Here is a 15,000-nt window from a genome sequence, read left to right as displayed (position 1 = left end):
GTGAGAGAGGGAGAGAGTGAGAGAGGGTGAGAGACTGAGAGAGGGAGAGGGAGAGAGTGAGGAGTGAGAGAGGAGAGAGGTGAGAGAGGGAGAGAGGGAGAGAGTGAGAGAGGGAGAGAGTGACGAGAGGTGAGAGAGGGAGAGACGGAGAGTGAGAGAGGGAGAGAGGGAGAGGAGTGAGAGAGGGAGAGATGGAGAGAGGGAGAGAGGGAGAGTGAGAGAGTGGAGAGAGTGAGAGAGGGAGAGAGTGAGAGAGTGAGAGAGGAGACGGAGAGAGTGAGAGAGGAGAGAGTGAGAGAGGGAGAGACTGAGAGAGGGAGAGACAGGTGTTGTGTTCTGAATGCTATTCCATTCCAAAGCCTATAGGTTGCACTAGGTAACTGTTGTGATACTGTTTGATCCTATGGGGGGGGGGGGGCTATAGAGAGAAGAAGATGTAGTGTGTGTGATGAACTTGAGCTGACACAGTAAGCTTCTGTCTTAATACCAGTACACAACACAGGGAGGGAGACTGAGACAGGGACAGACAGAGAGACTGAGAGACAGGGAGAGAGAGACAGGCAGACAGAGAGAGCGGGAGAGAGAGGGTGAGAGATGGGTGAGAGACGGGTGGAGCGTATTACCTGGAACCTCCTCATGTCTCGGGGGTTCCTGCGTTCTTAGACAGTTCTGGTTGCACTTGAGGAAAAACTTGAGGAAGAACCTGGGGAAGGAAAACAAACAGCAGCGTTTGTGATAAACAGAAACATGGAGGGAGGGGGGGGGAGTTATATCTCAATGTGAAGACTGGAGAAAATAAGCCATCCCGAGGATACCGGGAGACTGGCAGCTGGACCGCAAGTCTCCAACAACACACAAACACAGGATGGATCCTAGAGAACAAGGTATGAAAATAAATAAACAACTCGTATTTCTGCGGTTGATGTTTTCGGTGTGGAATTCCTCGGGGAAATGAAACCCTTACAAATAACCCAAGCTAATAGGACATGCCCGGCTGAAACGGGATGGAGACAGCGAGACAGCCCCCGTGTAAAGCCCCCTCACCTATCTATAATCTGGGATTGGATAGGTGAGGGGTCGCTGCAGAGGCCCAGATCTCACCAAAAACAACATGTGCAAGCCAACGCTGGTTAAGCACCTATCAGAATTTTTGGTTTGACTTTTTTTTTTGTGCGTCAAGGCAAACATCGAACCAAACTAGTCCAATCCCAGGCCAACGGCGGACCATGAAACCAGTAACCTAGACTGAAACACGGACAGTCTACCAGTAAGAGGGTCCTTTACAGTCTTTTAAATGGTTTTTCACTAGTATTAGCCTTTCTCATGTCTTCAGCCAATAAGAAATCCATTTCTTTTTTACTCCCCCCCCTTTTCTTTCTCCCCAATTACACCAGGCCAATTACCCTGTCTTCCAAGCCGTCCGGTCTCTGCTCCACCCCCTCCGCCGATCCGGGGAGGGCTGCAGACTACCACGCGCTTCCTCGGACACATGTGGAGTCGCCAGCCGCTTCTTTTCACCTGACAGTGAGGAGTTTCCCCAGGGGGATGTATCATGTCAGAGGATCACGCTATTCCCCCCGCCGAACAGGTGCCCCGACCGACCAGAGGAGGCGCTAGTGAAGCAACCAGGACATATACCCACATCCGGCTTCCCACCTGCAAGACACGGCCAATTGTGTCTGTAGGGACGCCCGATCAAGCCAGAGGCAACACGGGGATTCGAACCGGCGATCCCCGTGTTGGTAGGCAACGGAATAGACCGCCAAGCCACCCGGACGCCAGAAGAACTCCATTTCTATGGCTTTATGGAGAAGGATGCCAACATTACAGCGTGCGACTCGTTCCTATGGGTTGGCTCCGATTAGGGAATTTACCTAAAAGTGATTTGATCGCAGTGGTTGGGGAAAAGCTTTGCGATGTTAAATAATTCAAACAGTCTCTCCGGCAAAGGCACAGCCATGGGCATCTTTAAATATTCATTTTCTTTTTTTATGTCGACGTCCCAGGTATTTTCCTGCTCGTGTGACGAGCGGCGAATCGTTTGTAAGCGGTGGGATTCAGACACCGGGTCTTGAACTGCACCATATGTCATGAATCCATATCACGGAAGGGATCAAACCCACAGATGGTCATCAGACACACGCACACAAAAAAACATCCAGTTGTGTTTTCCTGTCAGCCAGCTGGCCACACACACACACACACACACGCATGCACACGCACGCACGCACAAACAGACACACAACAGAAACAGCTCAATAGACGACGATAACTAAGACATCCCATTCTCTCAAGTCGTATATAAATGTACAGCGGAGCCGTGTGTTGTTAATTGTCCGAATGTCCTCGGTGGACTATATGCGGCGTTTCGGAACGACGCCGTGTTCTCGTTCTGGATTCGCAGCTGTATTTTGAGACATCACAGCAACCTGAGTGGTTTGGATGGTCTGAGCCCACATCCCCTCTGGTCCCCGGTGACTGGGGATGATACAGTTCCGCTGTTAAAGGATGACAGCCATTGTACTGTACCACTAGATCAAAGATGAACAAGCCCCAATGTGTGGTGTGTGTCTTACTGTATGTGTGTTCATGAATGTGTGTGTGTGTGTGTGTGTGTGTGTGTGTGTGACGGTGCTGCACAGCCCAGTGGCAGGTCTGAGTGTAAAACTCGGCGTTAACGAGCTCAAGCTTCGTTAGGACACTGGCGATTGGATTCCGGATGCCTAATTACCTTGACCTCTCACCCCCCGGGTGACAGCCTATCACAGCGGAGGACAGCCACGGTGACCCCTGCTGACCTCTCACTGTCTAGTCCTCCTCACAACACCGGCTTAGCGTTAACACGACCGCCTCACTTGACCCGCTGCAATCTCTTGTGCAAAGCGGGCCGGTTAGGAGCCTCGCACACACACAACACACACACACACACACACACACACACACACACACACACACACACAGACACACTCTCCCTGATCCTGTCCCTGGCATGCGGAGTCCAGTAATGTCGCTGTAACATTGTGGAAATTCCTACTGAAAACAGCTGGGAAAGAGGATGGGAAGTGAATGAGTAAACCTTCTCTGGAAAAAAAAAGGGTGTTTGCGGGTGAGGAAACCATGTTTATCCAAGCCCGATTCCTTCTAAAAAGTTAAATAACGATAAAAAAAACCCCCCACTTCAGCATAAGACTAAGAATGACTCGACTACAATGTGGAATGTTGAGCACTGCCCCCCGCCGCGGCGGAGTCTCTCTGCCGAAATGATATGTTTTAAATTGATGTCATCTGCTCCCTCTGACAACATCCATTTTCCCCTCTCGGTTGCGAGTAATTCCTGGAGTCCATCGTTGGCTATACTGGATGGTGATCTGGAATTTCCTTGCCTTTTTTTTTTTTAAGTTTCCTTCCCCTACTCCAATCCCTCTTTTTCCCCCTGTGAGATCTGTTTATCCGCTGTTTGCCAAAGCAGCATATTCTATTTCTTAACGCATTATGAGAGCGTTTCTCTGCTTCCCCACTCACTTTCAGCTGACCCCATCTGGCCTAATCAGCTCTACTATAAAAGGCCCTGCAGCAACACACACACACACACACACACACACACACACACACACACACACACACACACACACACACACACACACACACACACACACACACACACACACACACCCACACCTTGTGCCTCCAGAATTGATAGGCTGGTCCAGTCCCTAGTTGTTAAGAGGCCTCCAATTAAACAGGGCAATTATCAGAGCCTGGATGAATGTGGGGGAGGGGGAACTTCCCCTTCTCCACTCTCTCTCTCTCTCTCTCTCTCTCTCTCTCTCTCTCTCTCTCTCTCTCTCGTCCCTACTGGCTCCCTTACTCCGTTCATGTTCGAGTTATAACAGCGCTGTTGACCTTTGCTATACTGAGAGTTTCACGCTCAAAGAGCTGACCTGACATCAGTACTGTTGCACATACATACACACACACACACACACACATACACTCAAACATACACGCGTACTCAAACACACCATCTGGCCAGAGAATGGGTTGCAAGCTAGAAGGACAATAGAAGGTTAGATAAGGGGAAATAAAGAAAAATGAAAGAAAGATGAAGAAATGAAGAAAGAAAACTTAATTCTATAGAATTTGTCCTACTCTCTACATATTTGCGCAGACGTTTTACGTGCTGATCCATTAGAGGAGCTGTCCTTACAATACAACACAATGCTGGCAAAACACACACGATGAGGACAGATACGTTTGCCCGTTTGCCTTCGAGAAATATTTAGGAACCACATCAGAGTGATAAGTATCAAAGATCAAAAGTATCGAAAAGTATCCAAAAAAGTATCAAGGGTATCAAAGACAATTAAGGCCCCTTACCCAGTATCCATTTAATAAAATGTGTGTTTATTTTTCCTTGTTTTCTGCAAAATGAAAAAAAAGAGTTTTACTGATTGCTGGGTGGGTTTCACACACGGCACAGTGCTAGTTGGGCTAACATGCTAACCTAGGTCTCGTAGTCAAACCAGCAGTGTGATGCTAGCTTTTTTTTTTAGCATGCTAGCCATGGTGTAGTCGTAAGGAGCACAGCTCCATCCATTATTCAGAGGCTGAGATGGCAATTATGGCTCAGAGCACATCTGACATTTATATTTAATATATAGGGCAAATAGAGAATTGGAGACCGAGCAGGAACAAAGGACAGACAGACAGACAGACAGACAGATAGCTAGATAGATAGAGATGAGACTGCAGGGACGGACAATGAGGAGAGGATGGTGGAATGTAGAGACAGAAATAAACTGAGAAAATCAGAATGTGTGCAACAGACAAGATAGGAGAAGACAGCCAGACGGCAATGAAGAAGAGAGCGAAACAACAAGAGGGTTGTGGGAGTTTGGTTCTACCACAGTCCCGTCTTTTAAACAGCCACACTGCCAACAGGGCAAGGGTGACATCCGGGGGAATTCCAACTCTCCGTGTTTGTCTGTGTGATGCGTGCATACATCTGTGAGTGTGTGCGTGTGTGTGTGTGTGTGTGTGTGTGTGTGTGTGTGTGTGTGTGTGTGTGTGTGTTTGAGAGAGAGAGAGAGAGTCTAAGAGAGTGTCTAGAGTGTCTATGTCCTTTTTATTCCCTAAAGACGTGGCTATACCAAGCCAAGAATAACAATATTTCTTTCAACTTTACAACACACACACACACACACACACCCTAGTGTTCACACTCGCATACACACTCCCACCCGCATGCTCTCTCTCTCTCTCACACACACACACACAGGCCATGCATGTTCACGCAGCATTCTGGTGAGTTCTCGCTGACAGTCGGAGAATTTGCAGTCAGAACGTAGAGACAAGCTGAACAACAAATCAGTGTTTCTCTGTCTCCCGCCTCGTCTCCCCTCTCTCAGCTGGTTTCTTTAGATGTCTTATTTCACCTGCCTGCCAAGCTCCTTCGCAGAGCTCTCGGAGAAGGTGACGCTCTCTCTCTCTCTTGCTTTCTGTCTGCGTGCTGCTGTTTCTGTTGATGTCTCTCTCTCTCTCTCTGTCTGTAGATGTGTGGATGGATGTGTGGTAGAGGGGCCTAACTAACCTGCTGGCAGGTGAATAGGTACTGCAGCTGTCAGATCAGGTACTGGTTGCTTAAGATGTCTCTTAGCCAGTGGGTGAACAAAAGTTAAACTCGACTCAGAACACAGCTTAACACACGTCTCCAGGGATAAAATAAGGATACACATCGAAACTCATCGGTTGTGTTTGTGGTATCGCTGTACACCCTGAACACACACACACACACACACACACACACACACACACACACACTCTCTCGCTCTCTTTCTTTCTAAACTGTAATCCTGCACACTTGCTATCTATCTAATATCTGCAGCGTTGTAGTGTGAATTTCCCTTTTCAGTCTGCGGAACCCTCTGAGGTCAACTTCCTGTTTCCTGTTTACACTGGGTGCCTTAGTGTTGTTGACTGACGACATCCAGTAAATGACACTCCTGGGTCTCGTGCCAGCGCTGCTGTCAGAGCGGCCATGCCGCTGAACCGTTCGGGTAATCTCATACTTTTCTGGTGGGTTCTGTTTTTGAGGTTACCCTCCCAGTTTGAGGTTACCCTCCCAGTTAAGGTCGAAGTGGAGGGTAAGCAAACAAGACGGCGCCCTCGCAGCATGTAAGAATTCAGTACAGGATGTCCCCCCCGGTTACGAACCGACCCCCGTAAAGCCTGTTATGTAAAAAAAACAAAAAAAACGAGTTCCGCACAGCGCTAGCAGACGGACTACTTTGTGCGAGGCTGAAAAAGCTGCGCGTTTCAGGCGGTTCGTCGGCCCGAGGGAGAAACAACGCCACGTCATTTTAAGTCGCCATTTTAAGTCGGATCGCGTAAACGTTGCTTTGTGTGTGTGTTGTGACGCCAATTTGTCGTGCGCTCACCCTCGTAATCGTGGCTTCAACGCGTAAATCGGAAAGGAAAACGATCACGACTGAACCGGAAGTGGGAACAGGAAAGCGTTCAGAGAGAGGTGACACGCCAACAGACCCTGGAAAATCAGCGTGAAGCTGCGGTGGATCACCGATCGGGACAATCGCCAAGAACAAGAGGAGAGTAGGGGAGCGTGTTGAAGGCTCTGTCCCAATGAAAGCGACAGTTATCACTAAGCAACGCTGTGGTTTAATTAATGTGCTTTATGCCTATACACACAATCTCTCTCGCAATTATAAATACTGTACTGGAGTTACATTTCTTATTACTGCGTTATTGTGTTTAGGAGTAAAACATATACCACTGTAAACTACTAATAAGACCCGTTAGCCCCTAGCTAACGGGACTGACCCTTTAGCCGAGCGGTTAGTGATGCCGCCTTGTGGTGCAGTACACCTCGTATCGAATCCCGCACCGGGAAAGAAAATAACCGGTTACACCATATATACTAAGACAAACATCTGACTAATTGACGCTAGATGTGAACTGTATGTAACTGTTCCAACTTACATACATATTCGATTTACAAACAGACTCAAAAACTGAACCTGTTCATAATCCAGGGACTTCCGGATTACATATATATATATATATATATATACACTACCGTTCAAAAGTTTGGGATCACCCAAACAAATTTGTGTTTTCCATGATAAGTCACACTTATTCACCACCATATGTTGTGAAATGAATAGAAAATAGAGTCAAGACATTGACAAGGTTAGAAATAATGATTTTTATTTGAAATAAGATTTTTTTTACATCAAACTTTGCTTTCGTTAAAGAATCCTCCATTTGCAGCAATTACAGCATTGCAGACCTTTGGCATTCTAGCTGTTAATTTGTTGAGGTAATCTGGAGAAATTGCACCCCACGCTTCCAGAAGCAGCTCCCACAAGTTGGATTGGTTGGATGGGCACTTCTTTGAGCAGATTGAGTTTCTGGAGCATCACATTTGTGGGGTCAATTAAACGCTCAAAATGGCCAGAAAAAGAGAACTTTCATCTGAAACTCGACAGTCTATTCTTGTTCTTAGAAATGAAGGCTATTCCATGCGAGAAATTGCTAAGAAATTGAAGATTTCCTACACCAGTGTGTACTACTCCCTTCAGAGGACAGCACAAACAGGCTCTAACCAGAGTAGAAAAAGAAGTGGGAGGCCGCGTTGCACAACTGAGCAAGAAGATAAGTACATTAGAGTCTCTAGTTTGAGAAACAGACGCCTCACAGGTCCCCAACTGGCATCTTCATTAAATAGTACCTGTTAGAGCCTGTTTGTGCTGTCCTCTGAAGGGAGTAGTACACACTGGTGTAGGAAATCTTCAATTTCTTAGCAATTTCTCGCATGGAATAGCCTTCATTTCTAAGAACAAGAATAGACTGTCGAGTTTCAGATGAAAGTTCTCTTTTTCTGGCCATTTTGAGCGTTTAATTGACCCCACAAATGTGATGCTCCAGAAACTCAATCTGCTCAAAGAAGTGCCCATCCAACCAATCCAACTTGTGGGAGCTGCTTCTGGAAGCGTGGGGTGCAATTTCTCCAGATTACCTCAACAAATTAACAGCTAGAATGCCAAAGGTCTGCAATGCTGTAATTGCTGCAAATGGAGGATTCTTTAACGAAAGCAAAGTTTGATGTAAAAAAAATCTTATTTCAAATAAAAATCATTATTTCCTACCTTGTCAATGTCTTGACTCTATTTTCTATTCATTTCACAACATATGGTGGTGAATAAGTGTGACTTTTCATGGAAAACACAAAATTGTTTGGGTGATCCCAAACTTTTGAACGGTAGTGTATATATATAATGTAATCCGGGACATCCTGCACTTCCTTCAAGGACACCTCAACAGGATGAATACTGGCCTAGTAATGGGTTAAATCTTGGTCCTTTTTTTTCTCCTTAAATATCCCCCCCCCTTTTTTCCCTCCCCAATTGTATGCGGCCAATTACCTCACTCTTCTGAGCCGTCCCAGTCGCTGCTCCACCCCCTCTGCCGACCCGGGGAGGGCTGCACACTACCACATGCCTCCTCCCATACATGTGGAGTCGCCCGCCAATTTTTTTCACCTGACAAGTGAGGAGTTTCACCAGGGGGGACATAGCGCGTGGGAAGATCACGCTACCCCCCCCCCAGTTCCCCCTCCTCCCCGAACGGGCGCCCCGACCGACCAGAGGGGGCGCTAGTGCAGCGACCAGGACACATACCCGCATCCAGCTTCCCACCTGTAGACACGACCAATTGTGTCTGTAGGGACGCCCGACCACGCCGGAGATAACACGGGGATTCGAACCGGGGATCCCCGTGCTGGTAGGCGATGGAACAGACCGCCACGCCACCCAGACGCCCCGAAATCTTGCTCCTTTGATTGGGGATCGGTCTGTTTGACAACTGGACCGCCCTACTAACTTATTCAACTATGAAAGTGATCCCAGCTTGGCTAGACCAGGGAGTGCGCGTTCGAGCCAGCATCAGACCTAACGGCAGTAAGGCCTGTGTGGCGGGCAGTCCTTTCCATTCACCCCCTTTCCCGTCACGCTCCGCCGTCCTCGCTAAATGAAAAAAAACAGAAAGTGCCAAACAAAGCACAGACAAACCAAACACAAACGTTACGAGTCCCTCGGATTTCACAGTTGGTGCCGACGGATCAAACAAGTCGCATAACTGTGATTTATAGCAGTTTGGAAGGCCTGGACATAATCAGACATGATGAACACGTTTAACAGTTAAACCCCCCCCCATCTTTCGTTCTTACAGGTTGCTGTTGAAGAGGAGCTGAAGGTTAGAAAGCGACAGTCAGCGTGGCTTGGATATGTGGCGGCGAGCTATGCTTTTTTTGTTAATGGGGAGAGATCAAGCCAGCAATGGCGTTCATTCGGCACCGCTAGGGCAGATCCCTGCAGTCGTACCGAAACCCGGTCGTTCGTTTTAACGTCATCCTCGGCCAATAAATAGTGAGACCGTAAGCCGGGGGGAGAAACGCTTTGTGTTTCTTAGGATGGATGTTTGTGATTTTGTCCGGGTGACACCGGCGCGGAGACGCGGCTTCACACCACACGCCAACACATCGTACACAGACAAGCAGACCTCGCAAACACTAGACGGGCCAAAACCAGCACATGGCAGTTTCCTGTTTTCCTTCACTCGGTTCATTCTGTGTTCGCATGCGTGTTTACTGCTCATGTTGGGCCCGTTGTGTGGCTTTTGTGTCTCGGTGGGTCAGACTTGTCCAAACCTTTACTGCTGCTTACCGCCGACTGAAAACACACTGTCGTTTGGGGAAAGGGGGCCTAAGGTGACTCTGAATGAAGCTCTGAAAGACAGATGCCGCCCGTTTGTCTGCCAGATGGAACTGCAGACCGGAAGACAGACAGACAGGACAGACAGTTAGAGAGACAGAAAAGACAGACAGATGGACAGGAGAGACAGACAGACAGACAGATGGAGAGACCGACAGGAAAGACAGACAGAACAGACCAGACAGACAGGACAGACAGACAGACAGACAGGCAGGACAGACAGGACAGACAAGACAGACAGGCAGGCAGGACAGACAGACAGACAGACAGACAGGACAGACAAGACAGACAGACAGGACAGACAGTTAGAGAGACAGAAAAGACAGACAGATGGACAGGAGAGACAGACAGACAGACAGATGGAGAGACCGACAGGAAAGACAGACAGAACAGACCAGACAGACAGGACAGACAGACAGACAGACAGGCAGGACAGACAGGACAGACAAGACAGACAGGCAGGCAGGACAGACAGACAAGACAGACGGACAGGACAGACAAACAGGATAGACAGGCAGATAGGAGAGACAGAGACAAGACAGACAGACAGGACAGACACACACATATGTATGTGTGGCCCACACACACACACACACACACACAGACGGAGCGGTGGCAGTGCTGGAGGAACAGAGGGGATCGAGCCAAGGAGAGGAGTGGAGAGAACAAGAAGAAGAAGAAGGAACCAAGGCGACATAGAGGAAACAGCAGGAGTGAGGGGGAGAGTGGCTGAGAGCGAAACGGAAGATAGGAAGAGAGAAAAAAGACACGGCGATGGGGATGGGGGGTGTGGGTGTGTGTGCGGGGGGGGGAGGAGGTGTGCGGAGGGGGGAGAGTTAGAGAGTTATGCGAGAGAACAAGACTTAAGAGAACCGAGCAGCACAGAGCAGAACGGAGCCGAGTTATTTTACATAATGACGGTTGATATGCAGGGAGGTAATTGATAGCTGAGCTGCAGCCCCAAAAAACACCCAGCTAGCTGTCAATCAAAGCTCATCTCCCTGGAGATATGGTAATGATGATGATGATGATGAGGGCTTAGCTTCATATTGCTATCATTACTATTAATGCTGTCATTGTTGTCATTCTCTGCACAGCTAAATGACATAGCAGGGACAGGACTGGAATAGCCGGAGAGCTAACAAGACGTGTATATTGCCGGCGAGGGGGCGTGCGGCAGCTATCGGGGCTGCGGTAAGAATAGACCGCACACTTCAGCTTATACGACGCAGTGCTGTTGCATTAGAATCAAGGGCTCGTTATCGCCACGACAACGCCTTTCAACGGCGCCAAAGCCGTCGCCGTCGCATGTCACGCGGCGACGCGTTACTTTGAAGGAACGGTAACAAACTATCCTTATCATTCCAGAACCAACTATGAAGTCATTCTCAACTCCATCCGCCACCAGTGATCTACTGGCAGTCAGCTATAACGTTATGCCCAGGACATATCTGATACTTGATGCGCCAAACTTGGGGGGGGGGTATCTTTAAATTTGAACCAATTAAACCGCTGCACCGTCTCCCACCCGCGTGTTTATTCTCCTCCTCGGGCCACAAGTCGTCTCTAAAAGACTCCTCTGGTCTTCGCTGTTGGGGCTACTTCAGTGAACGGGATCAAATAATGGGGCTTAAATGCCCGGTGCCTTTATCAACACTGCTGCAGAGCTGAGCACCACTGAGGCCCGCTGGCTGCAGGCCACGAGAGAGGTAATGGCCTTTAATGAGACGACGACTGGGGCCACGGCATCGCCATCCCGCCGTACAGTCGAGAGACACGATGAGATTGAATTACAACATGATTACCTTCAAGACAAATACTGGTTGAGATCTTATTTGCCAGAGGGAGAGCAGGGGGGTGGAGAGGAGGAGCGATGGAGTGTAGGGGTGTAGAGATGGTTGGGATGGAGAGACAGAGGAGGCGGCGGTTTCTCTGGTGTATATCTTAAGGGCTGAAGGCAAACTGTTGAATTATAGATAAGAGAGATTGATTGGGGAAGGGGAGAGAAGGGGTAGAGAGGAGGAGGAGGGGGAGAGAAGGGTACGTGGTGGGAAGGGGACAGAGGGAGGGAAGAAGGGAGGTGAGGGGAGGAATACTTGTGAAGGGAAGGAGAACGAGGTTGGATCGAACAGAAAGGTGCACGGGTGCGCACACACACACACAAACACACACACACACACACACACACACACACACACACACACACACACACAGTGAGAGGTTGTCCAAAATCTTTCAAAAGCTCTATTGTCAAGTCTTACTTCTATCATACTTCACTCATATACACCTGTGTGTGTGTGTGTGTGTGTGTGTGTGTGTGTGTGTGTGTGTGTGTTTCTCTGTGTAAGTCTTGGCAATTAAGTGGTAACAAGACGATAGTGCCAATGACCTGCAGGGACACAGGGCAGCTGGACAAACTACTCGCTCTTCTGCCTGCTTATACAGTGTGTGTGTGTGTGTGTGTGTGTGTGTGTGTGTGTGTGTGTGTGTGTGTGTTCCCTTTGTCAGTGGCCTTAGGAATAATTCATTTTCCCAAACAGAAATAGGAGGGGCTGAATGGAGGAGAGAGAGAGAGAGAGAGAGACAGACAGAGACGGGGGGGGGCAGAGAGAGCGAGAGAGAGGGGCTGGGAGAGAGAGAGAGAGAGAGAGAGAGAGAGAGAGAGAGAGAGAGAGAGAGAGAGAGAGAGAGAGAAGGAGTGAGCAAGGGTGTCAGAAAAAATTGGAGAAGGAAGTGCTGAAGGAATATTGACAGGAACCCTCTTCCTCCTCTCTGCTCCTGTCTCCTCCTCTCTCTATCACTCAGTCACTCAAACACAGGTTCACTGCTTGCCAGATGACTTACCTCACACACACACACACACACACACACACACACACACACACACACACACACACACACACACACACACACACACACACACGTGTGACTACATTAATCCCACAACACTGTGTCAGGTATAACTGAGGTGACTGAGTGTGGTTGTTTAGACTGCTCTCTTGAGAGAGATGTGTGTTGATGTTTAGTCCCTCTACTCTTTGTCTCTGTCTTGCTCTCTCTCTCTGTCTCTCTCTCTGTCTCTCTCTCTGTCTCTCTCTCTGTCTCTCTCTCTGTCTCTCTCCCTTTCCCACTGCCCCCTTTCTCAGTTATGTCACGCCGTCCGTTCTTTCATGGGTCTCATTTAGTATATAGTAGTAGCGAATTCAGGGGGCAGCCGGGAATCGAACCTGGATAGCCCGGACCACGGGCGACTGCGCTAACCAGTTAACTAAAGGGCCCGACCCGTTAGCCAAGGGCTAGCGGGTCTAGGCATCCGTGGTCGTTCTACAGTTCCTTCTTTCCATTGCCTTGCTCAGGGGCACGGACAGCAGTATTATCCCTAACGTCTTTGTGATGGTGGGAGGAAACGGGAGGAAACCCACGCAGACTCGGGGAGAACAGGCAAACTCCAACCAGAAAGGACCTGGGGTTCGAACCCCAGGACCTTCTTGCTGTGAGGCAACGGTGCTAACTGCAGGGCCGCCTCAAATCAACATTTCCATAACCCAACATAACGTTTCTGAGCCGGTTAGAGCAAACACAGCAAACTCGTTAATACCGTCCTACTCAGCATAAATATAAAAAATAAAAAATGATTGAAGATGAGGAAGACGTTCGGTGAAAAAAATGTAAACTACTATCACAGAGGCCAGGGCCCTAAACAGGCCTGGGTACACGTGACGTGGTCAAAACACGTGATTTCTGTGCAGCGCCGTTGTGCGAGCTAGAAAGCAATGTGTTTCGCTTCCTTCACACTAATTGCTAACTCGTGTAGCCGTGTAACAACGTTTCCCGTCCATGAAAGTGTTTCACCTCCAAATCGTTACAGCGGCAGACTGACAAAACAGGCTGCGGGACACGAATAAACAGTGCGGTTTCTTCTACATTTGTTTATTCTAACGTGACGATTCATCTCAGTACAGTCTGTTCCCGCCATTTCCATTAGCTGACTATTTGCAGGAACTTTCCCAAAACCGGGACCCCGGGCCATCCTTTGTGCTGTAAAGGACCTGCGTATCTGAGCAACCCATCGCTGCAGATGTCAGACGGCCGCCGCGACTTGCAGTTGGTGAAATGGTCAGAACCGCTTCATGTAAACGTCTCACCCCTGCACCCGTTGTGTTTTTAAGGTGAATAAAGAACAGCGCTGGTTTGGTGCACAGACTCGTGTTCGACTCGCCGCCGCCGCCGACCTCCCAGAGGTGCGCGTCGCATAGCTGTTTGTTGGCACGTATAACGGGCGCTGACGAATGGAGTATTCGGATACGCAGAATCTACTGTATTGTGAAGACCGTCTTAATAAGCCTGTAATACCGCACTTGAACACAGAGGGCAGAACTGAGAAACATCGCGTTGTCAGTAAGTCGTAGTAGGTGGTATACACACGCCATGGATTTATCATTCAACAGCGAGGGGCGTCCGGGTAGCGTGGCGGTCTATTCCGTTGCCCACCAACACGGGGATCGCTGGTTCAAATCCCTGTGTTACCTTCGGCTTGGTCGGGCGTCCCTACAGACACAACTGGCCGTGTCTGTGGGTGGAAGCTACGGTGCTACGTCCCCCTGGTGAAACTCCTCCCTGTCAGGTGAAAAGAAGCGGCTGGGGACTCCACATGTATCAGAGGAGGCATGCGGTAGTCTGCAGTGAGATAATGTGTGCATGATGCAAAGCTTTACATACAGTAACAGGCTATGTTTTAGCATAATTGGTGTTGTGCTTCAAACACTTAAATAACTGCAATGAGCCGAGTTTACCTTGGTTCATCTGTGATATATAAGTTCATATAGGCCTAGGCCAGCTAGCTAGGTACTGGCTGAGGAGGAATCGGCAGTGGGCACGTGCATCAGTCGTGTGTATGATACTGCATAAGGCACCACAAGACGTGATATACAGCCAAAGATATCTGAGTTTGGTGCTAAAGAAATAATTCATGTGAAAGCCTGGTAACGCTTTACATTAAGGGTACATTAATTACAATGAGCTAATACAGTAATCAGCATGTATAGCCCAATATCACAAATTACAATGTTGCCTCAGGGGACTTAAGAGCAGCACAACATCCTGTCCTTAGACCCTCTCTTTGGATAAGGAACAACTCCCTAAAAAAACCTTTAACAGGGAGGAAGAAATAGGAAGAAACCTCAGGAAGAGCAACAGAGGAGGGATCTCTCTG

At 48.6% G+C, this 15,000-nt stretch overlaps 1 protein-coding gene across 1 annotated transcript in view; it reads right to left on the bottom strand.

Moving 5' to 3' along the window:
- The window catches only part of LOC130116394 (transcription factor COE1-like), a 76,666-nt gene that overhangs the window by 44,582 nt on the left and 17,084 nt on the right, over positions 1–15,000 (bottom strand). The window contains 2 exon segments of the mRNA XM_056284310.1: positions 624–651; positions 653–703. Of these exon segments, the coding sequence (XP_056140285.1) occupies positions 624–651; positions 653–703 (79 nt within the window).

This window comes from Lampris incognitus, chromosome 8, assembly GCF_029633865.1.
Source record: "Lampris incognitus isolate fLamInc1 chromosome 8, fLamInc1.hap2, whole genome shotgun sequence".
In the NCBI taxonomy this organism is placed as follows: domain Eukaryota; kingdom Metazoa; phylum Chordata; class Actinopteri; order Lampriformes; family Lampridae; genus Lampris; species Lampris incognitus.
This window is presented reverse-complemented; position numbering and strand designations above follow the sequence as displayed.